At 43.1% G+C, this 25113-nt stretch overlaps 1 protein-coding gene and 1 long non-coding RNA gene across 7 annotated transcripts in view; one reads left to right on the plus strand and one right to left on the minus strand.

The window, feature by feature from the left end:
* Nucleotides 1-25113, plus strand: part of LOC106589719 (uncharacterized) — a 90568-nt gene that overhangs the window by 59654 nt on the left and 5801 nt on the right. The window lies entirely within an intron of this gene.
* Nucleotides 1-25113, minus strand: part of srbd1 (S1 RNA binding domain 1) — a 104802-nt gene that overhangs the window by 9891 nt on the left and 69798 nt on the right. For all 5 annotated transcript variants that reach the window (XM_014179988.2, XM_014179987.2, XM_014179990.2 and 2 more), the window contains exons 17-19: nucleotides 4522-4628; nucleotides 2587-2763; nucleotides 1219-1371 (exon numbers count right to left, since the gene is read on the minus strand). In XM_014179988.2, coding sequence (XP_014035463.1) covers nucleotides 1219-1371; nucleotides 2587-2763; nucleotides 4522-4628 — 437 coding nt within the window. The remainder of the gene's footprint in view (nucleotides 1-1218; nucleotides 1372-2586; nucleotides 2764-4521; nucleotides 4629-25113) is intronic.

A 25113-nucleotide genomic window follows, 5' to 3' on the forward strand; every position in this document is an offset into this window, starting at 1 on the left:
AGAGAACCTCCTCCATTAGGACCAGCAGCATTAAGAGGACCTCCTCCATTAGGACCAGCAGCATTAAGAGAACCTCCTCCATTAGGACCAGCAGCATTAAGAGAACCTCCTCCATTAGGACCAGCAGCATTAAGAGAACCTCCTCCATTAGGACCAGCAGCACTAACAGAACCTCCTCCATTAGGACCAGCAGCATTATTAAGAGAACCTCCTCCATTAGGACCAGCAGCACTAACAGAACCTCCTCCATTAGGACCAGCAGCACTAACAGAACCTCCTCCATTAGGACCAGCAGCGTTTGGTAACAATATAGACTTGTGATAATAGATAGAGTGAGGCTCTTCTGTCTAATTTAGTAGGAAATGAGGCTCAACAGAGAAAATAAAACAAACAGAGGGGGAAAGGTGTATGAGAGGGGGAATGAGGGAGAAAGAAAGGGAGTAAAGCAGGGAAGAGGGGGGGTGGTTGTGAGAATATGACAGGGTGATTATTTGCCCTCTCCTAGTTGTAAGTGGTTTTGTTAAACCTCTAACCCCTACGGGCCCCTTTAATGATAGATCACTGAGGCAGAGAGACAACCCTATCTGTACACCCCATTTGGAGCAAAATGAGTCCTGCCTGATGAAGTTCTTTCTCTTTTCCACATGTAAAAATACATTCACGCTAGCAGTGAAAGGCACATCAACATGCTAAGAGCCAATGCTAAGTGTCAGGTTGATGTAGTCTAAACAGATTTGAGTGACTGCAGCTGCAGGGTCCAGCCCCATTCAGATAGACAGCCACCCAGCCACAGAGCTGCAAAGCCCAGGGCAGATGCTCAATGTGCTTTTGATATCAGCACCAGCAGCGCTAACAATCACATCTCACACAGCACAGCGCCACAGGACCAGATGCTACCAAGATCCTCCTCACACACGACTACAAGCAGTAAACACACACACACACACACACACACACACACACACACACACACACACACACACACACACACACACACACACACACACACACACACACACACACACACACACACACACACACACACACACACACACACACGTTTGGCTCCCATGTCTGGCCAAATCAAAACCAAAAAAAACTATAAGCAACCATCCCCCAATGCCCCCAGAAGTAGCCTACAAGCTGGGGTAAAATTGAAGCTCACGTTAGTTGGAACATGCTTTGGGGTGGTGGGTGGTGGTTGTAAGTAGTTCTCACCTCCTGGCCACAGCATAGGACTCTGGGTGGATGCAGGTCTGGTCCAGAGGGTTGGGCAGGGTAGGTACAGCAGCTGAGGCTTTGCTCTTTCCCTTCCCCTTGGCTGCAGGCTTCTCCTGGGCTGCTTGGGCTGAGTTACCCCCTGCTGCATCACTACCAACACAACACCACACTCACTGAGTAGAGGATGGGAGAGCATCTCAAACAAGATTGGGTGCAATTCCATTTTCAATTTAGTCAATTCAAAGTCATGAATTGAAATATCCTCATAATAAAAATAAGAATCATTTCAGTCAGCGCTCAGTCTATGTCCATGGTGTAACTAATACACTTTTTCCCTTGAGTGGGTCAATCAGTGAACCTGTGAACTAGCTAGTGTATATTTCAATAGTTGCTCATATTGTTAATAAGAGCTTTGTGATTTCTGTCTGTAAATCAAAAGCGCTCTACAAATCAAATGTCATTTTTATATATGGACAGAACAAGTTAGGTCTGACTACTAGGCTACCAATCTTTCAACATACCTTGTCATTGGTGGACTGACTATTATGACATCATTAGCTGCCTACTGTTGACATACAGTAATATCAGAGGACAGATCAACAACTGATTCATTAACACAGGCCTACTAATCTTTAACAGTCCAATATACATTTCTGTGAAGGAGGGTTTTAGCAGAACAGCTCTCTGTCATGTCTGTTTCCATCCACGCAGTGACAGGCACTTAGTACCGCAACACTGCACGTTTCCTTGCTCGTCAACACGCTCCCGCCTACTACCGTTGGCTTAGCTGACAAAACACTGTAGCTAACTACCTTTGTCATAATGATGCCTTAACTAAGGAGCAAACTACGAAATGATAGTGGTTATGTGCTTGACTAAAACATACAATTTTGGTAAAATGAATTTGGCAAACAGTTCTCCATATTCCTCACACATTAGTGGTGTCTCCGGACAAAGTGGTGAACTGCCGTCCAGCTCGAGGGAGCTGGAGCGGAGAGCGAGGGGGCTGGAGCGGAGAGCTAAAGATTTGAGGTCCTCGCCCAAGTCCTCTGATTGGCTCAGCTCCAACTTCAGACGGTCGAGTCAAAAAACGCAACGTGCCAACTAGAAGCCTATGGTTGCATATTTTATGGTTGTTTTTAATACCAGAGTACTTTGACCTCAAATTGCGAGCATGGTATGCAAAATGCGTGCAGGTTGGCAGGTCTGATGCTGCTGTACCTGTGGTTGGTGGGTTGTGTGTACCTGTGGTTGGTGGGTTGTGTGTACCTGTGGTTGGTGGGTTGTGTGTACCTGTGGTTGGTGGGTTGTGTGTACCTGTGGTTGGTGGGTTGTGTGTACCTGTGGTTGGTGGGTTGTGTGTACCTGTGGTTGGTGAGATGGTTTTGAGGGTTGATTCTGATGAAGCCGGCACATTGCTGGTAGCTCTTAGGGCCCAGGCCCTTCACCAGTCTCAGCTGATCTCTGTTCATGAAGGGCCCGTTCGTCTCCCTCCACTCTGCTATGCTCTTTGCACGCCCTGTATTCAGACCTGCCACGTGTCTGACACACAGACACACATAGGTTACTGCAGTAAAAACCACAGAACAACAGTAACACCATAGTTGGTAATTCCACATCTCTCCATTAAGGACAAGGAGGAAGGGCAGCATCGTATTACTAGCAGGGAACATCATCAAGAGACTGTTGTTGTTGTTACCCTCGCTCGGCCATTTGCTCATCTATTGGAGCATGTGACCTGGAAAACCACACCTTATTTTTCTTGGAAATCACAGCAATGTTTAGGAATAAATCTCCCAGAGTTTCCCTAAGACATACATGTTCTGTGTGTGTGACCTTTTCCATTCTCCAGACTACAGGCTTTGAGGGGCTTTGCTCTGGTGACCTCCAGTTTGCCAGTGCACTGGCAGTCCAGACAGACAGACAGACAGTCAGTCAGTCAGTCAGTCAGTCAGTCAGTCAGTCAGTCAGTCAGTCAGTCAGTCAGTCAGTCAGTCAGTCAGTCAGTCAGTCTGTGTCTCTGTCTGTGTCTCTGTCTCTGTCTGTGTCTCTGTCTGTGTCTCTGTCTGTCTGTGTCTGTCTGTGTCTCTGTCTGTCTGTCTGTGTCTCTGTCTGTCTGTCTGTGTCTCTGTCTGTCTGTCTGTGTCTCTGTCTGTCTGTCTGTGTCTCTGTCTGTCTGTCTGTGTCTCTGTCTGTCTGTCTGTCTGTCTGTCTGTCTGTCTGTCTGTCTGTCTGTCTGTCTGTCTGTCTGTCTGTGTCTCTGTCTGTCTGTGTCTCTGTCTGTCTGTGTCTCTGTCTGTCTGTGTCTCTGTCTGTCTGTCTGTCTGTCTGTGTCTCTGTCTGTCTGTGTCTCTGTCTGTCTGTGTCTCTGTCTGTCTGTGTCTCTGTCTGTCTGTGTCTCTGTCTGTCTGTGTCTCTGTCTGTCTGTCTGTCTGTGTGTCTGTGTGTCTGTCTGTGTGTCTGTCTGTCTGACAGAGACACAGACAGACAGACAGACAGACAGGACAGACCTAGTGTAAACATACCACAGTATGTCATCCCTCCTAAATAAAGGGCTAGTAATATTGAACACGTCCAGTGTGTCTGGGGCTCTGGAGCGTTAGGCAGGCCTGTCTGGGGCCCCTGTAAAAACCTCATTAACACCCAGGTAAACAGATGACCTGATCACTGCCTACTGCCTGGCCCTGCACCTTCATTTCATAAAAGGCTTTCCCTTAGAAAAAGGTGTAATGGTGTGCTGTGTGTGTGTATAAAGAAAGAGAAGGGGGTCACTAGGAGATTTTGGAATGTAGTAATGACACCTTGAACACTAGTTTGTTGTTTTGTTGGTTAAGGCCAAGCGCCGAGTAAAACAAACATGCTGTAACTCTCTCCAAGCCTTTACAGAGGCAGACAAGGGGGGTGAGGGAGTGACTGTGTGTGTGTGAATGTGTTTTGGGAGTGTGAGTCTGCCTGTCAGCCAAGCATTGGGCGGCAGGTAGCATAGCGGTTAGGCGCATTGGGCCAGTAACCGAAAGGTCGCTGGTGCGAATCCCGAGCAGACTATGTGAAGAATCTGCCGATGTGCCCTTGAGCAAGGCACGTAACCATAAGCGCTCCTGTAAGTCACTCTGGATAAGAGCGTCTGCGAAATGACTAAAATGTAAATGATTCCCTCTGTCAGGCCTGCCCGTCCCAGTCGGGCTAGAGTGGGAGACAGAGTGGGAGACAGAGTGGGGCGTCAGACTAAACAGTGCGCTGGCGGTCAGATCGTGTGTGAAGGCCATGTTGTGACTGCTGAGGGAAACTATTCGGCCCTACCTCATCAGGGTCTCTGAGCAGATGTTGATGTCCACTCCCACGAAGCTCACACACTCCTGCACCACCCCGTCCAGGGCTGCCTTCAGAGAGCTCTGAGACACATCGTGCTGGAAAGAGTGATGGCAGCCATTACAACATGTGTCTCTCAAACAGCTAAAGCTACAGTATGCTAGCCCCCACACCGTTAACCAGCCCAAACTATCCCTCTACCCAGCCCAAACTATCCCTCTACCCAGCCCAAACTATCCCTCTACCCAGCCTAAACTATCCCTCTACCCAGCCCAAACTATCCTTCGACCCAGCCTAAACTATCCTTCTACCCAGCCCAAACTATCATTCTACCCAGTCCAAACTATCCCTTTACCCAGCCCAAACTATCCCTCTACCCAGCCTAAACTATCCCTCTATCTAGCCCAAACTATCCTTCTACCCAGCCCAAACTATCCTTCTACCCCGGCTAAACTATCCTTCTACCCAGCCCAAACTATCCTTCTACCCAGCCTAAACTATCCTTCTACCCAGTACAAACTATCCTTCCACACCTAAATCAAACCAGCCATTCTCTGCCGTATACACAAGCCCTGCGACCATCCGTAAAACTCTTAAACATACACAAATCCCCTTTCCAAAACAGTCATCTATTCCTTACCACAACTAACATCCCAAACCCTCCCAGCCAGCCACAAACACCTCATTAAACTCTTCATTACATTTCTCACACTCTCTGACCACTGGCTTAAGAGGTTACCACGACTATCTGACATCAATGACATCAGTGCACTCAACATAATTAAATCTTTCTCAGTGAGCCATGACTATAATCCCCTGAATATGGCAGTTCATATTGGATGTTACTGTTATCCCTCCTATCACCAATGAGACTCAACACAGCCACGATAACAAAAACCTGAGACATATGGCTGTTTGGTAAGTGACCTGCTATGTACTGTACAGTGCTCAACTTTAATTAGGCCACAATCCTGAAAGGATTTAGGCACACAATATAAGCAGCCGTTTATGGCAAAATATCTTCCTGCAAATCTGCCGACATGGGGCCATGAAGGGGTTGAGTGGCAGAGAGAGAGATGAGGAGAGGTGCAGAGAGAGAGAAAGTGGGGAGAGATGATGAGACGTGCAGAGAGGCAGAGAGATGACGAGATGTGCAGAGAGATGACGAGACGTGCAGAGAGGCAGAGATGAGACGTGCAGAGAGGCAGAGAGATGAGACGTGCAGAGAGGCAGAGAGATGACGAGATGTGCAGAGAGATGACGAGACGTGCAGAGAGATGACGAGACGTGCAGAGAGATGACGAGACGTGCAGAGAGATGACGAGACGTGCAGAGAGGCAGAGAGATGAGACGTGCAGAGAGGCAGAGAGATGAGACGTGCAGAGAGGCAGAGAGAGAGAGAGCTGAGACGTGCAGAGAGGCAAAGAGAGAGAGATGAGGAGACGTGCTGAGAGGCAAAGAGAGAGAGATGGAGACGTGCAGAGAGGCAGAGAGAGAGAGATGAGGAGACGTGCAGATAGATGAGGAGACGTGCAGAGGCAGAGCCTGTTTTTGTTGGACAGGGTCAGGGAGTCTTCAAAGCTCTTCCACATGGGTTTTAGATTAGCAGAGGAGTTAATCCAGACAAACCTTTCACACTTCTAGGGCTGTACAAAACTGAGATGGACACAGAAAAAATAACATGAGGACAAAGCCCAAAAATGACAAGTGATTGAGAGCAAAGGGGGAATAGTGGCTAGCCCGTTTGTTACCCCTAAAGTATGTACAGTAAGTGTCCATATGGAGTATGTTACCAGTGCACAAATTGTAGCAATGGCTCTCATTATTTTATACAGTGGGGACAGAAATTATTGGCACCCTTCATAAAGATGAGCAATAATAACTGTATAAAATAAATAATTCAAATACTGAGCAATATTTTATGTACAATTTTATACTGATACAATTTCTCAAAGAGATTTAACAAGTAATATATATTTTTTCTCAAAAGGTAGTGTTCAAAATTGACACCCTTAAAGATTCTTATAAATCAAGTTAAAAGTTTAGTATTTGGTCCCATATTCCTAGCACACAATGCCTACATCAAGCTTGTAACTCTACAAATTTGTTGGATGCATTTGCAGTTTGTTTTGGATGCTTTTCAAATTATTTTGTGCCCAATAGAAATGAATGGTAAATAATGTATTGTGAATTTTGGAATCACTATAAATGTACAGTGAGGGAAAAAAGTATTTGGTCCCCTGCTGATTTTGTACGTTTGCCCACTGACAAGAAATGATCAGTCTATAATTTTAATGGTAGGATTATTTGAAAAGTGAGAGACAGAATAACAACCAAAAAATCCAGAAAAACGCATGTCAAAAATGTTATAAATTGATTTGCATTTTAATGAGGGAAATAAGTATTTGACCCCCTCTCAATCAGAAAGATTTCTGGCTCCCAGGTGTCTTTTATACAGCTAACGAGCTGAGATTAGGGGCACACTCTTAACTTCTCTAGGGTAGGGGGCAGTATTTTGACGTCCGGATGAAAGGCGTGCCCAAATTAAACTGCCTGCTATGCAGGCTCAGAAGGTAGGATATGCATATCATTAGATTTGGATAGAAAACACTCTGAAGTTTCTAAAACTGTTTGAATGATGTCTGTGAGTATAACAGAACTCATATGGCAGGCAAAAACCTGAGAATAATCCAACCAGGAAGTGTGGAAATCTGAGGCTTGTAGTTTTTTAAGTGATTGCCTATACAGTACACAGTGACTTAGGGTTCATTTTGCACTTCCTAAGGCTTCCACTAGATGTCAACAGTCCTTAGAACGATGTTTCATGCTTCTACTGTGAATATGGAGCGAGCAAGAGGGCCTGGAGTCAGATGAGTGAGGAAATGACATGAGCTCAGAGGCGCGCCCTCACGTGAGTGTGAGCTGTGTTCCTTTTCTTTTCTGAAGACATTGGAATTGTCCGGTTGGAATATTACTGAAGATTTATGTTAAAAACATCCTAAAGATTGATGCTATACATCGTTTGACATATTTCTACGAACGTAAATATAACTTTTTTTTGACTTTTCGTCGTGCCTTTTTCACGCGCTTCCTGCATTTGGAGTAGTGGACTGAACACGCAAACAAAAAGGAGGTATTTGGACATAAATTATGGACTTTATCGAACAAAACAAACATTTATTGTGGACCTGGGATTCCTGGGAGTGCATTCTGATGAAGATAAAAGGTAAGTGAATATTTATAATATTATTTCTGAGTTTTATTGACTCCACAAAATGGCGGGTTTGGTTTCGTGTCTGAACGCTGTACTCAGATTATTGCAAAGTGTGCTTTTGCTGTAAAGTTTTTTTTAAATCTGACAGAGCGGTTGCGTTAAGGAGAAGTGTATCTATAATTCTTTGAATTACAGTTTAATATTTTATCAACGTTTATGATGAGTATTTCTGTAAATTGATGTGCTCAATCACCGGAAGTTTTGGGAGGCAAAGCATTTCTGAACATTACACGCCAATGTAAAATGGTGTTTTTGAATATAAATATGAACTTTATCGAGCAAAACATACATGTATTGTGTAACATGAAGTCCTATGAGTGCCATCTGATGAAGATCATCAAAGGTTAGTGATTAATTTTAGCTGTATTTCCGTTTTTTGTGACGCCTCTCCTTGCTTGGAAAATGGCTGTGTGGTTTTTCTTGTCAAGGTGATGTCCTAACCTAATCTAATGCTATGCTTTCGCCGTAAAGCCTTTTTGAAATCGGACAATGTGGTTGGATTAACGAGAAGATTATCTTTAAAATGGTGTAAAATACTTGTATGTGTGAGAAATTTTAATTATGAGATTTTTGTTGTTTTGAATTTGGCGCCCTGCTATTTCACTGGCTGTTGAATAGTGTGTCCCGCAGGTGGGACGGTCACGTCCCACATACCCAAGAGAGGTTACAGGGAGTGCTCCTAATCACAGCTTGTTACTTGTATAAAAGACACCTGTCCACAGAAGCAATCAATCAATCAGATTCCAAACTCTCCACCATGGCCAAGACCAAAGAGCTCTCCAAGGATGTCAGGGACAAGATTGTAGACCTACACAAGGCTGGAATGGGCTACAAGACCATCGCCAAACAGCTTGGTGAGAAGGTGACAACAGTTGGTGCGATTATTCGCAAATGGAAGAAACACAAAAGAACTGTCAAACTCCCTCGGCCTGGGGCTCCATGCAAGATCTCACCTCGTGGAGTTGCAATGATCATGAGAAGGGTGAGGATTCAGCCCAGAACTACACGGGAGGATCTTGTCAATGATCTCAAGGCAACTGGGACCATAGTCACCAAGAAAACAATTGGTAACACACTATGCCGTGAAGGACTGAAATCCTGCAGCGCCCGCAAGGTCCCCCTGCTCAAGAAAGCACATATACATGCCCGTCTGAAGTTTGCCAATGAACATCTGAATGATTCAGAGGACAACTGGGTGAAAGTGTTGTGGTCAGATGAGACCAAAATGGAGCTCTTTGGCATCAACTCACCGTGTTTGGAGGAGGAGGAATGCTGACTATGACCCCAAGAACACTATCCCCACCGTCAAACATGGAGGTGGAAACATTATGCTTTGGGGTTGTTTTTCTGCTAAGGGGACAGGACAACTTCACCGCATCAAAGGGACGATGGACGGGGCCATGTACCATCAAATCTTGGGTGAGAACCTCCTTCCCTCAGCCGAGCATTGAAAATGGGTCGTGGATGGGTATTCCAGCATGACAATGACCCAAAACACACGGCCAAGGCAACAAAGGAGTGGCTCAAGAAGAAGCACATTAAGGTCCTGGAGTGGCCTAGCCAGTCTCCAGACCTTAATCCCATAAATCTGTGGAGGGAGCTGAAGGTTCGAATTGCCAAACGTCAGCCTCGAAACCTTAATGACTTGGAGAAGATCTGCAAAGAAGAGTTGGACAAAATCCCTCCTGAGATGTGTGCAAACCTGGTGGCCAACTACAAGAAACGTCTGACCTCTGTGATTGCCAACAAGGGTTTTGCCACCAAGTACTAAGTCATGTTTTGCAGAGGGGTCAAATATTTATTTCCCTCATTAAAACGCAAATCAATTTATAAAATTTTTGACATGCGTTTTTCTGGATTTTTTGGTTGTTATTCTGTCTCTCACTGTTCAAATAAACCTACCATTAAAATTATAGACTGATCATTTCTTTGTTAGTGGGCAAACGTACAAAATCAGCAGGGGATCAAATACTTTTTCCCCCTCACTGTATAAATTATGTTTCTAAACACTTCTACATTAATGTGGATGCAATTATGATTACAGATAATCCTGAATGAATCATTAATAATGATGAGTGAGAAAGTTAGAGGGTCAAAGATCATACCCCGAGAACATGCTAACCTCTCAGCATTACTAATAACAGGGGAGGTTAGCATGTCTTCGGGGAATGATCTTTGACCCATTGTAACTTTCTCACTCATCATTATTCACGATTCATTCAGGATTATCCATAATCATGCTAGCATCCACATTAATGTAGAAGTGTTTAGAAACATTGTATTCTTATTTATAATAAAAGTGACTCCAAAATGACACAATACATTATTTACAATTCATTTCTATTGGGCACAAAATAATCTGAAACACAATCAAAACAGACTGCAAATGCATCCATTAAGTTTGTAGAGTCACAAGCTTGATGTAATCATTACCTGCTAGGAATATGAGACCAAATACTAAACTTTTGACTACTTTATTTCTAAGAATCTTTAGGGGTGTCAATAATTTTGACCCCTACCTTTTTGAGAGAAAAAAATGCTTATTTGTTAAACAAACTTTCTAACTCCGGGCAATTGTAGTAGTATAAAACAATAGTTTTTTTTTTTTAGCATAAAATATAGCTCAGTATTTTAATTATTCATTTTATACAATTAATTGACTATTTAGCAGCCTGGATATTTAGCAGTCTTATGACTTGGGGGTAGAATCAGTCTCAGAGCCGGTTGGTCCGAGAGCCGATGATCCGGTACTGTTTGCCGGATGGTGGCAGAGTGAACAGTCTATGGCTACACATCGTCATACAATGTGAAATCCATCACCTTCAGAATGGATGTGCGGTAGAAAGCAAGGCCACACTCTGAAAGGAGGAAAATTACATCCATCACTACTGGACATTACAATGAAACTAGTTTCTTAACATGTCCTCCAACTTTCCATGCCCTCACAGAGGTTCTTAGGCTGTTGTGCAACCCATCTTCAATCACATGTCCCACACACACATAAAATGTTGTCACCAGATCTACTGGTTGCAGCCAATCTGCCCCTGCATCTGCTAGTCATTGTCCGTCTGTCAACTGATCCCCCTCTGTATCATACACCCAGACATCCATCAGAGCCTGCTGCTGCCGCTCTGGTAATCGTCAGATGGGGGGAGGAGAGGAGGTAGGGGGCCTCGTGCGTAACTGATTAATAAAAAAAAATACAAAATTAACTGCATAATAAATAAATGTGACTGGTCAATTGTGAGTCAGGGACAAGGCCAAAGCCCAACCACAGGAGCCCCTCTCAATGTTCAAAACAAACCAGAGAGCGTAATTTAGCCACAGAGGATCAATATTTTCAAAAAATGACTGCCAGAACAGCTTCAATGCGCCTTGGCACAGATTCTACAAGTAGACCTAAACCATTCCAGGAAAATGCATCCCACACACCATAACATAAACTTTGTATCCCTCATTTACTCAAGTGTTTCCTTTATTTTGGCAGTTACCGGTTGCCTACAGTCGGGAAGGCCGCAATTTGGGCAGCATGTGAGCCAAATATACCGTTTTTTGCATTGTGGCCATAGACATACAATCCATAGAAGGGTTTTGGAACCTCTTACACTGGCAATTTGACTGTTAAACTCATGGGTACACTAGCAATGGCTGCCAGACAGGAACTGCCATCGATGGATTATATTTCAATGTTATGCTGCGGCTGTCTGTTTGCCTTTTGCAAATTTCTAAATACAATCATGGGAAAAAGTTACAGTTTGGAAAGCAAATGCCTACCGCTGAAAAGAGAAGACTAATCTGTCTGTAGAACCAATATAAAAAAAATATACACTTTAAAAAATATATTTATATGTATGTATGTACGTACGTACGTACGTACGTATGTATGTATGTATGTATGTATGTATGTATGTATGTATGTATGTATATATACAGTTTAATTCAGAAGTTTACATAAACTTAGGTTGGAGTCATTAAAACTCGTTTTTCAACCACTCCACAAATTTCTTGCTAACAAACTATAGTTTTGGCAAGTCGGTTAGGACATCTACTTTGTGCATGACACAAGTAATTTTTCCAACAATTGTTTACAGACAGGTTATTTCACTTATAATTCACTGTATCACAATTCCAGTGGGTCAGAAGTTTACATACACTAAGTTGACTTTGCCTTTATACAGCTTGGAAAAATCCAGAAAATGATGTCATGGCTTTAGAAGCTTCTGATAGGCTAATTGACATCATTTGAGTCAATTGAAGGTGTACCTGTGGATGTATTTCAAACTCAGTGCCTCTTTGCTTGACATCATGGGAAAATCAAAAGAATCAGCCAAGACCTCAGATTTTTTTTTATCTGTACAAACAATTGTACGCAAGTATAAACACCATGGGACCACGTAGCCGTTATACCGCTCAGGAAGGAGACGTGTTCTGTCTCCTAGAGATGAACATACTTTAATGCGAAAAGTGCAAATCAATCCCAGAACAACAGCAAAGGACCTTGTGAAGATGCTGGAAGAAACAGGTACAAAAGTATCTATATCCACAGTAAAACGAGTCCTATATCGACATAACCTGAAAGGCTGCTCAACAAGGAAAAAGCCACTGCTCCAAAACCACCATAAAAAAGCCAGACTACGGTTTGCAACTGCACATGGGGACAAAGATCTTACTTTTTGGAGAAATGTCCTCTGGTCTGATGAAACAAAAATAGAACTGTTTGGCCATAATGACCATCATTATGTTTGGTGGAAAAATGGAGAGGCTTGCAAGCCGAAGAACACCATCCTAACCGTGAAGCACGGGGGTGGCAGCATCATGTTGTGGGGGTGCTTTGCTGCAGGAGGGACTGGTGCACTTCACAAAATAGATGGCATCATGAAGACGGAAAATTATGTGGATATATTGAAGCAACAGCTCAAGACATCAGTCAGGAAGTTAAAGCTTGGTCGCAAATGGGTCTTCCAAATGGACAATGAACCCAAGCATACTGCTAAAGTTGTGGCAAAATACAAATACTAATTGAGTGTACGTGAACTTCTGACCCACTGGGAATGTGATGAAAGAAATAAAAGCTGAAATAAAGCACTCTCTCTACTATTATTCTGACATTTCACTTTCTTAAAATAAAGTGGTGATCCTAACTGACCTAAGACAGGAAATCTTTACTAGGATTAAATGTCAGGAATTGTGAAAAACTGAGTTTAAATGTATTTGACTAAGGTGTATGTAAACTTACAACTTCAACTATACATACATACACACACTACCGTTCAAAGGTTTGTGGTCACTTAATGTTTTTGAAAGAAAAGCAATTTTTTTTGTCCATTAAAATAACATCAAATTGATCAGAAATACAGTGTAGACATTGTTAATGTTGTAAATTACTATTGTAGCTGGAAACGGCAGATTGTTAATGGAAAATCTACATAGGCGTTGTCATGACGTTGCCCTCTTTGGGTACATCGAGCACTATACCCCCCCCCCCTCCCCTCTGCACCAGCCCTTTTCTATGCACCATCCCCCTACCTCTATAGTCCTGACACCAGGCTCTGTCAGAAGAGGTCGTAAATTCCTATGAGGAGATCCTCTCCTCATGGCCACAGTATAGAGAGAGAGTGAGTTTTCATAGAGAGGACAAAGGAATTTCTTCCACCTCACAGAACTGGAGAACCGAACGACATTTATGTTCTGGAGAAGGTATAAAAGATCGGTGAAGAATCCAGCTACGAACTGGTCCGTTTGGTACAATTTTGTGAAACTCATGAGAGACAATACCGCCACATTACCATAACCATGTTTATAGAAGAGTCTCAGGTATGAGACTTACATCTAATGGTTGTATAAAATGAATGAATAAGGATGAAGCTATTTGTGATATGATGGGATGCTATGTAATGATGTTAACGTCTCTAGGGTAGGGGGCAGTATTTTCACGGCCGGATGAAAGACGTACCCAAATTAAACGGCCTACTACTCAGGCCCAGGAACTAGAATATGCATATTATGAGTAGATTTGGATAGAAAACACTCTGAAGTTTCTAAAACTGTTTGAATGATGTCTGTGAGTATAACAGAACTCATATGGCAGGCAAAAACCTGAGAAAAATCTAACCAGGAAGTGAGAATTCTGGTGCTTGTAGTCCTTTCAAGTCATTGCCTATCGAACACACATTGACTTAGGGTTCATTTTGCACTTCCTAAGGCTTCCACTAGATGACAACAGTCTTTAGAAAGTTGTTTGAGGCTTCTATGATGAACAGAGAGCGAACAGAGTTGGAAGTTGTTGACTCAGGAAGGTACTGGCGTTCATTGGCGCGCATTCATGTGAGATTTAGCTGTGTTCCAAAACGTTTTTCAAGACATTGCAATCGTCCGGTTGGAATATTATTGAAGTTCTAAGTGATAAAGGCCCTAAAGATTGATGCTATACAACGTTTGACATGTTTGAACGAACGTAAATATAACTTTCTTTACTTTTCGTCGTGACATTTTCCACGCGCTTCCTACATTTGGAGTAGCTAACTGAACGCGCTAACAACAAGGAGCTATTTGGACATAAATTATGGACTTTATCGAACAAAGCAACATTTATTGTGGACCTGGGATTCCTGGAAGTGCCTTCTGATGAAGATCATCAAAGGTAAGTGAATATTTCTAATGCTATTTATGATTTTAGATGACTCCAAAATGGCGGGTATCTGTATTGCCTAGTGTATTTTTCTGAGCGCAGTACTCAGATTATTGCAAAGTGTGCTTTCCTTTTGAAGCTTTTTTGAAATCTGTCACAACTTTTGCATAAAGGAGATGTTCATCTATAATTCTTTGAATAACAGTTTAATATTTTATCAACGTTTATGGTGAGTATTTTTGTAAATTTTTGTGCTGATTCACCGGGAGTATTGGAGGCAAAATATTTTCTGAACATCACGCGCCAATGTAAAATGGGGTTTATGGATATAAATATGAACTTTAACGAACCAAAAATGCATGTATTGCGTAACATGATGTCCTAGGAGTGTCATCTGATGAAGATCGTCAAAGGTTAGTTCATAATTTTAGCTGGTTTTCGTGACGCCTGTCCTTGCTAGGAAAATGGCTGTGTGCTTTTTCTTGTGTTGGAACTGTCCTAACATAATCTAACTTTATGCTTTCGCCATAAAGCCTTTTTGAAATCGGACAATGTGGTTACACTAAGGAGACGTGTACCTTTAAAATGGTGTAAAATAGTCCTTTGTTTCAGAACTTTGAATTATGACATTTTGTGGTTTTGAATTTGGCACTGATTTTTCACTGGCTGTTGAATAGTGTGAACCGTGTGTGGGACGCTAGCGTCCCACCTGCCCAAGAGAGGTTCATGTGAGAGAATTGTATTTCTGTTTAAAGTTTCACTAAGTCCTTGGCACACCCCCAGGGACACAGACAGGACCTGGCGTCATGAGACAGCCTTTTCGATGTTCCGAATAAAACCCCCACCTAGGTTTTCTATCACCAGACCAGCTTACCTCAATAATGAGAGGGCCAAGGTTTGAGAGGAGACCCAGCTTACCTGAATTACGAGATGGCTAAAGGTTACAGACCATGCATTTCTCTTGCTGAACTTTTAACCATACCATGTGGTTAAACTCTTAGACTATCGATACCGACAGAATAAAGAACAAGTCTTTGATATTAATTACTAGTCTGCAGCTAGGAATTCGGTATCATTGACGCGAAGACCGACAACAGCCGAAACAGCTATTCTATAACGACATGAATGAATGTTACTCTGAATTAGCCATTCTAACCACGACGGAGAGAGAGAGAGCGGACAAACTCTCCAACAGAAACAAACTTTTCAACAGAGATCCCGACGACACACTGAGCGTAAATATATATATATTGATTGCAATTCTTCCTGAATGAGTGAGCGTTCATGTGCAAAGGAATAGCATTTCAATTGTTATAATTATCAACTCTGTAGTGCCTTCTCAGCTGACCCTCACTCCCCTTTTATCGAACAAGCCGCCATACCGGTTTAGCCCACTAGGGCACATTCCGCTATCATTTCTTTGTAACTATATCTACGTGGTTTGTGTTATGCATTTCTGTGAAATACTTAGTTAGTAAATAAATGATTTTAAGACAATTGATGTATGGATGACTCATAGTGAAGACTGGGTTCGTGCAGATAACCAACAATTTACGACATTTGGAATGAGACTAACGTGAGGTAAATAATAATTAATTAATTCGCAGACTAATTGATCAGATATTAAAATATCTGAAAGTTATATTAGGAAAATTATAACTGTGTGATCTGAATATTTTCCTTGGTGCCCCGACTTCCTAGTTAATTACAGTTACATGATTAACCAGTTTAATAGCGTAATAATAATTACAGAGAGTTATTTGATAAATAGGTCTTCAGTTTTAATGATTCCAAAGACACGACAGCGTACAGAGGCCCCTTATCAGCAACCATCACACTCCTGTGTTCCAATGGCACGTTGTGTTAGCTAACAGTGAAGAGGCGACTCCAGGATGTTGGCATTCTAGGCAGAGTTGCAAAAAAAAAGCCATATCTCAGACTGGCCAATAAAAATAAAAGATTAAGAGGGGCAAAAAAAACACTGGAAAGAGGAACTCTGCCTAGAAAGCCAGCATCCCGGAGTCGCCTCTTCACTGTTGACGTTGAGACTGGTGTTTTGCGGGTACTATTTCATGAAACTGCCAGTTGAGGACTTGTGAGGCGTCTGTTTCTCAAACTAGACACTCTAATGTACTTGTCCTCTTGCTCAGTTGTGCACCGGGGCCTCCCACTCCTCTTTATATTCTGGTTAGAGCAAGTTTCCGCTGTTCTGTGAAGGGAGTAGTATACAGTGTTGTATGAGATCTTCAGTTTGGAATTGCCTTCATTTCTCAGAACAAGAACAGACTGACGACTTTCAGAAGAAAGATCTTTGTTTCTGGCCAATTTGAGCCTGTAATCAAACCCACAAAATGCTGATGCTCCAGATACTCAACTAGTCTAAAGAAGGACAGTTTTATTGCTTATTTAATCAGGAAAACAGTTTTCAGCTGTGGTAACATAATTGCAAAAGACTGACGAGACCAGTCTCAAGGGTTTTCTAATGATCAATTAGTCTTTAAAAATGATACACTTGGATTAGTTAACATAACGTGCCATTGGAACATAGGAGTGATGGTTGCTGATAAGGGGCCTCTGTACGCCTATGTAGATATTCCATAGCCAGATACAATAGTCATTTACAACATTAACAATGTCTACACTGTTTTTCTGATCAATTTGATGTTATTTTAATGAACCAAAAAAATGTGCTTTTCTTTCAAAAACAAGGACATTTTTAAGTGACCCCAAACTTTTGAATGGTAGTGTATATGGGTCATGGTCTGGGACTGTTGGGGTAACTGATGGTTCGGTGTAGGCCCCTTAGTTTCAGTGACGGGAAATCTTAACGCTACAGCATACAATGACATTCTAGACCATTCTGTGCTTCCAACTTTGTGACAACAGTTGGGGAAGGCCCTTTCCTGTTTCAGAATGCCAATGCCCCCATGCACAAAGTGAGATTCATACAGAAAAGGTTTGTCGAGATCAGTGTGGAAGAACTTGACTGGCCTGCACAGAGCCCTGACCTCAACCCCAACGAACACCTTTGGGATGAATTGGAACGCAGACCACGAGCCAGGTCTAATCGCCCAACATGCTCTTGTGACTGAATGGAAGCAAGTCCCTGCAGCAATGTTCCAACATCTAGTAGAAAGCTATAAAAGAAGCAAAGCCCCGGGGCCTATGATTTCTTAATCCGGTCCTGGGCCCACCTGTGTGTGTGTGTGTGCCAGAGTTCATTCAGGAATTCACACAGTAAGGCCCAGTAGTGGAGCCACAGGAGCCCAGAGAGAAGAGACCCAGGGGGAAGGGAGGAAGGGAGGAGTAGGAGGCTCTGATTTAAGGCCCTGTAGTGGCAGCCTAACACTGGGGTTTAGCAGCACACTGATACCTCCAACAGCTGGTTCAGGATTACCTACTACACTACAGACCAGGGACAGGATGGAAGATAGTCATATCGACATGGTTACCGAAACTGAAGTATTGCACTCAAAACATAGAAAGCAAAAAATCACGTGGCAAAAACCCCCCCAAAAAAACAGGTGTCATTTGACTTTGTACGGTAGCGATGTATTACAAATCACACAAGCACAGTATGGCGACTGCACAACTGGCAGCATCAAAGGACTAGTCCCTTGATCCACGACTTGAATCTGTTTGATGGAGGGTGTTTGTCTTAGGTTACATTACATCACACCTTGATCAGAGAGGTTTGGATGTGACCTCTGAGTCACCCATTAAATAGAGAGAGAGAGAGTTACGACACCATGAAGATAAAGAGAGAGAGGTGGGAAAGATGAGCTCATAGAAATAAGAATGAATAGAACAGACTTGGAAGCTCTAACCCTGGCAATTCAGGTTATAAATCACAGCTGGCCTGATACGTTGTTTGCTGCATCCATTCGGGATGCACTGTTTCAGTTTCAATGACTTAATAAATTACTCAATATTCTGGACAAAAACACACAAATGTAACTAAGGCTGGGAATGTCAATACAATGAAACTAGCAAGGGCAATGATTACATGTATGTCATAACATAGCTAATAGGCTAGCATATCTATTTACGTAGCAAGCTAAAAAGATGGAGCATAACGTTAGCTAGATAGCTAGCTAGATAGCTGCTAGGAGGATGTCATGTCATTGAAGGAGTGGATAAGTGATGGACTTTTTCCCCTCATAGTTTTTCGGTAGCTATACACAGCTCATTTGGTTAGCTAGCAAGAACTTCAACAACTGTTATCCAGTTAGCATATCGCTTGCGTTCGCAAAATCACTCTGGCTATCTTCTCCGATTTCAGAGCACTCTTGTCTGAGTATGCCAGAGTGCAGAACAACTGATGAATTTACGAATGCGCAACACCTGCTGAATATGACCGGTGTCAGTAAACGTAGGCAAAAAAAAGTAATAGTTAGTCAAGAACGCTCTAGATAACATTTAAACAGCCTAACCAGCTCTGATGCAGCGTGTAAAATGGTCAGAGTGAGGTGTTCTCTCATTTGTGTCTGGAAGTAGCTAGCTAACTAGCCAGCCAACTAGCTAGCAAGCTAGCCAGCCAACTTAAGCTTGGGTGCTTGGTTGGGACAAACATGCATTGGCAGGCAAGCTGCAGAAGGACGAGGAGGTTACAATTCCCCATTGTTTATCAGTGCAAGTTTGACGGCCAACACTCTGAAAAAGTTTGAGAGGTTTTATCTATTGTTCCTTCGTTAGACTTGAGCTCATCTTGCTTAGATGTTGATCATGTTATTGTTGAGGTGCATAACTGAGGGAGAGAGAGCCTACCTTTTCATGGTTGTTTGATCAATAAGACTGTAAAGTTCCCAAATGTAAGAAGAGTCCCGTGATGTTTACATATTTGCAGAAATCCATTCAGGTGTATTTTGTGGCATTTGACGAATGCGTTCTAATGATGTAAAGTCGCACTGTAGCAACTGCCTGTAAACACACAGTCCAGTTCAATGTGAAAAATGGCAGGGCCGTGGCTATAGAATTTTCACAACTGCATTAGTATACATAATTCCCATAATTTCTAAGAATTTATCAAAACATGAAAATGACCATATATAAGTGGTTGCTTGTCAGAAAATGTTTTAAAAGTGTCATATTGTTCCTAGGGGTGTATATGAATATATTTTAATAAGATTTCATATTGCTAAAATGCTGTCAGTTCCACTTTAAATGCAACAATGTTTCACACACTTAAGTTATTTTCAAAAAGATTGCTTACAACAGCCAGCACGCTGCAATATAAAACACAGTTCCACTCATCAGATGATGGTCATTTCAAACTTAACTTCCTGTTTAAAGTTATTATTGTAAAGGGAGAAGCTAACAAATTAGCAACAACATTCTCTTTGATAACACCTTCTGCAGCCGCTGCAAACTAGCCGATAACAATAGCCAGCTAGCTAGACCGTGGGAAAACTACTGCTCGCTATTGCGCAGTGACCTGTTGGCCTTCAAGAAGGCAGAAGTTTCCATGAGTTTTTGTAAAAACTGTTTGGGTTAGTAATAATTTGTAGAGTGGCTCTCTTTTCCCTCAGCATGCATTTTGTCAGTATTCTGAATGTCAAAAGAATCCATACAGTATGTTGTTCTGAAATACAGTACCAGTCAAAAGTTTGGACACACCTACTCATTCCAGGGTTTTTCTATATTTCTACAATTATCTACATTGCAGAATAATGGTGAAGACAAACTACGAAATAACACATATGGAATCATGTAGTAACCAAAAAAAAGTGTTAAACAAATCAAAATATATTTGTATTTGAGATTCTTCAAAGTAGCCACCTTTTGCCTTGATGACAGCTTTGCACACTCTTGGCATTCTCTCAACCAGCTTCATGATGTAGTCACCTGGAATGCATTTTAATTAACAGGTGTGCCTTGTTAAAAGTTCATTTGTGGAATTTCTTTCCATCTTAATGCATTTGAGCCAATCAGTTGTGTTCTGACAAGGTAGGTTTGGTTTACAGAAGATGGCCCTATTTGGTAAAAGACCAAGTCCATATTATGACAAGAACAGCTCAAATAAGCAAAGAGAAACGACAGTCCATCAATAATTTAAGATAAGGTCAGTCAATCCGGAAAATTTCAAGAATTCTGTACATTTCTTCAAGTGCAGTCACAAAAACCATCAAGCGCTTTGATGAAACTGGCTCTCATGAGGACCGCCACAGGAAAGGAAGACCCAGAGTTACCTCTGCTGCAGAGGATAAGTTCATTAGTCACCAGCCTCAGAAATTGCAGCCCAAATAAATGCTTGACAGAGTTCAAGTAACAGACACATCTCAACATCAACTGTTCAGAGGAGACTGTGTGAATCAGGCCTTCATGGTCAAATTGCTGCAAAGGACACCAATAAGAAGACGAGACTTGCTTGGGCCAAGAAACACGAGCTATGGACATTAGACCGGTGGAAATCTGAAATGTTTGGTTCCAACCGCTGTGTCTTTGTGAGACGCAGAGTAGGTGAACAGATGATTTCTGCATGTTTGGTTCCCACCGTGAAGCATGGAGGAGGAGGTGTGATGGTGCTTTGCTAGTGACACGGTCTGTGATTTATTTAGAATTGAAGGCACACTTAATCAGCATGGCTACCACAGCATTCTGCAGCGATACGCCATCCCATCTGGTTTGCACTTAGTGGGACTATCATTTGTTTTTCAACAGGACAATGACCCAACACACCTCCAGGCTGTGTAAGGGCTGTTTGACCAAGGAGGAGAGTGATGGAGTGCTGCATCAGATGACATGGCCTCCACAATCACCTGACCTCAACCCAATTGAGGAGTTTTGGGATGAGTTAGACAGCAGAGGGAAGGAAAAGCAGCCAACAAGTGCTCAGCATATGTGGGAACTCCTTCAAGACTGTTGGAAAAGCATCCCAGGTGAAGTGTGCAAAGCTGTCATCAAGGCAAAGGGTGGCTACATTGAAGAATCTCAAATATAAAATATACACTGCTCCAAAAAATAAAGGAAACACTAAAATAACACATCCTAGATCTGAATGAATGAAATAATCTTATTAAATACTTTTTTCTTTACATAGTGAATGTGCTGACAACAAAATCACACAAAAATAATTAATGGAAATCCAATTTATCAACCCATGGAGGTCTGAATTTGGAGTCACACTCAAAATGAAAGTGGAAAACCACACTACAGGCTGATCCAACTTTAAAACAAGTCAAAATGAGGCTCAGTAGTGTGTGTGGCCTCCACGTGCCTGTATGACCTCCCTACAACGCCTGGGCATGCTCCTGATGAGGTGGCGGATGGTCTCCTGAGGGATCTCCTCCCAGACCTGGACTAAAGCATCCGCCAACTCCTGGACAGTCTGTGGGGCAACGTGCGTTGGTGGATGGAGCGAGACAGGATGTCCCAGATGTGCTCAATTGGATTCAGTTCTGGGGAAAAGGCGGGCCAGTCCATAGCATCAATGCCTTCCTCTTGCAGGAACTGCTGACACACTCCAGCCACATGAGGTCTAGCATTGTCTTGCATTAGGAGGAACCCAGGGCCAACCGCACCAGCATATGGTCTCACAAGGGGTCTGAGGATCTCATCTCGGTACCTAATGGCAGTCAGGCTAACTCTGGCGAGCACATGGAGGGCTGTGCGGCCCCCCAAAGAAATGCCACCCCACACCATGACTGACCCACCGCCAAACCGGTTATGCTGGAGGATGTTGCAGGCAGCAGAACGTTCGCCATGGCGTCTCCAGACTCTGTCACGTCTGTCACATGTGCTCAGTGTGAACCTGCTTTCATCTGTGAAGAGCACAGGGCGCCAGTGGCGAATTTGCCAATCTTGGTGTTCTCTGGCAAATGCCAAACGTCCTACACGGTGTTGGGCTGTAAGCACAACCCCCACCTGTGGACGTCGGGCCCTCATACCACCCTCATGGAGTCTGTTTCTGACCATTTGAGCAGACACATGCACATTTGTGGCCTGCTGGAGGTCATTTTGCAGGGCTCTGGCAGTGCTCCTCCTGCTCCTCCTTGCACAAAGGCGGAGGTAGCGGTCCTGCTGCTGGGTTGTTGCTCTCCTACGGCCTCCTCCACGTCTCCTGATGTACTGGCCTGTCTCCTGGTAGCGCCTCCATGCTCTGGACACTACGCTGACAGACACAGCAAACCTTCTTGCCACAGCTCGCATTGATGTGCCATCCTGGATGAGCTGCACTACCTGAGCCACTTGTGTGGGTTGTAGACTCCGTCTCATGCTACCACTAGAGTGAAAGCACCGCCAGCATTCAAAAGTGACCAAAAGATCAGCCAGGAAGCATAGGAACTGAGAAGTGGTCTGTGGTCACCACCTGCAGAACCACTCCTTTATTGGGGGTGTCTTGCTAATTGCCTATTCCATTTGCACAACAGCATGTGAAATTTATTGTCAATCAGTGTTGCTTCCTAAGTGGACAGTTTGATTTCACAGAAGTGTGATTGACTTGGAGTTACATTGTGTTGTTTAAGTGTTCCCTTTATTTTTTTGAGCAGTGTATATATATTTTTTGGTTACTACATGATTCCATGTGTGATTTCATAGTTTTGATGTCTTCACTATTATTCTACAATGTAGAAAATAGTAAAAAAAATTAAGAAAAACCCTTGAATGAGTAGCTGTGTCCAAACGTTAAACTTTTGGCTGGTACTGTATGAACACAGAAATACTGGATATTTTTTTAACTCTTACTGCGGTGGTGATTTGACAAAATTACAATCATGGTCCTGCATTGGACTCACTTTCTCGGTCTCTCTCCGGTCTTGGTCTTGACTCGGACTCGATTTGCTCCGGTCTTGATCTTTAAAATCGGTCTCGATCACAACACTGGCTAATACCAGTGTTTGTGCATTTTTGTGCATTTCATTTGTAAAAGTGATCTTACAGTATATTTATGAGAGACAGAACAGCTAGCAACATACAAAGATGGCCCCACCCGTACCTCTACCATAACACACAGGCACGAGGGGGAGGAGAAGAGCCGTGTGGTGTCCTACACCCTCAAGCGGGGGACAAAGAGGGGGATCAGGTGATCTAAAAAAATATATATTTTTGGTGAAGGGGCCTGCGATTAGCATTTCCCCCTGAAAACGCTTACTGCCTGGCCCCGTTTGCCATGTAACTCAATCGCTAGCTGAACAAACAGCACCTTGTAAACCGATAACAACATGTGAGCAAATCGCCCCCTTTGTGTCAGCACTAACACGTTTTCTAAACAGCCAGGGAGAATGCTCTTTCCACTGGTCCTGAGAGGGCAGTAAGAGAAGTAGGGAAAGCTGGGAGCTCTCCTCCTGAAGCAGTGTGACAGAGATGGAGACTGTATGTTACACTCCTACAACTGGTACAGTGAGGGAAAAAAGTATTTGATCCCCTGCTGATTTTGTACGTTTGCCCACTGACAAAGAAATGATCAGTCTATAATTTTAATGGTAGGTTTATTTGAACAGTGAGAGACAGAATAACAACAACAAAATCCAGGAAAACGCATGTCAAAAATGTTATAAATTGATTTGCATTTTAATGAGGGAAATAAGTATTTGACCCCCTCTCAATCAGAAAGATTTCTGGCTCCCAGGTGTTTTTCATACAGGTAATGAGCTGAGATTAGGAGCACACTCTTAGAGGGAGTGCTCCTAATCTCAGTTTGTTACCTGTATAAAAGACACCTGTCCACAGAAGCAATCAATCAATCAATCAGATTCCAAACTCTCCACCATGGCCAAGACCAAAGAGCTCTCCAAGGATGTCAGGGACAAGATCGTAGACCTACACAAGGCTGGAATGGGCTACAAGACCATCGCCAAGCAGCTTGGTGAGAAGGTGACAACAGTTGGTGCGATTATTCGTAAATGGAAGAAACACAAAAGAACTGTCAATCTCTCTCGGCCTGGGGCTCCATGCAAGATCTCACCTCGTGGAGTTGCAATGATCATGAGAACGGCGAGGAATCAGCCCAGAACTACACGGAAGGATATTGTCAATGATCTTAAGGCAGCTGGGACCATAGTCACCAAGAAAACAATTGGTAACACACTACGCCGTGAAGGACTGAAATCCTGCAGCGTCCGCAAGGTCCCCCTGCTCAAGAAAGCACATATACATGCCCGTCTGAAGTTTGCCAATGAACATCTGAATGATTCAGAGGACAACTGGGTGAAAGTGTTATGGTCAGATGAGACCAAAATGGAGCTCTTTGGCATCAACGCAACTCACCGTGTTTGGAGGAGGAATGCTGCCTATGACCCCAAGAACACCATCCCCACCATCAAACATGGAGGTGGAAACATTATGCTTTGGGGGTGTTTTTCTGCTAAGGGGACAGGACAACTTCACCGCATCAAAGGGATGATGGACGGGGCCATGTACCATCAAATCTTGGGTGAGAACCTCCTTCCCTCAGCTAGGGCATTGAAAATGGGTCGTGGATGGGTATTCCAGCATGACAATGACCCAAAACACACGGCCAAGGCAACAAAGGAGTGGCTCAAGAAGAAGCACATTAAGGTCCTGGAGTGGCCTAGCCAGTCTCCAGACCTTAATCCCATAAATCTGTGGAGGGAGCTGAAGGTTCGAGTTGCCAAAAGTCAGCCTCGAAACCTTAATGACTTGGAGAAGATCTGCAAAGAGGAGTGGGACAAAATCCCTCCTGAGATGTGTGCAAACCTGGTGGCCAACTACAAGAAACATC

Source organism: Salmo salar, chromosome ssa28 (assembly GCF_905237065.1).
Source record: "Salmo salar chromosome ssa28, Ssal_v3.1, whole genome shotgun sequence".
In the NCBI taxonomy this organism is placed as follows: domain Eukaryota; kingdom Metazoa; phylum Chordata; class Actinopteri; order Salmoniformes; family Salmonidae; genus Salmo; species Salmo salar.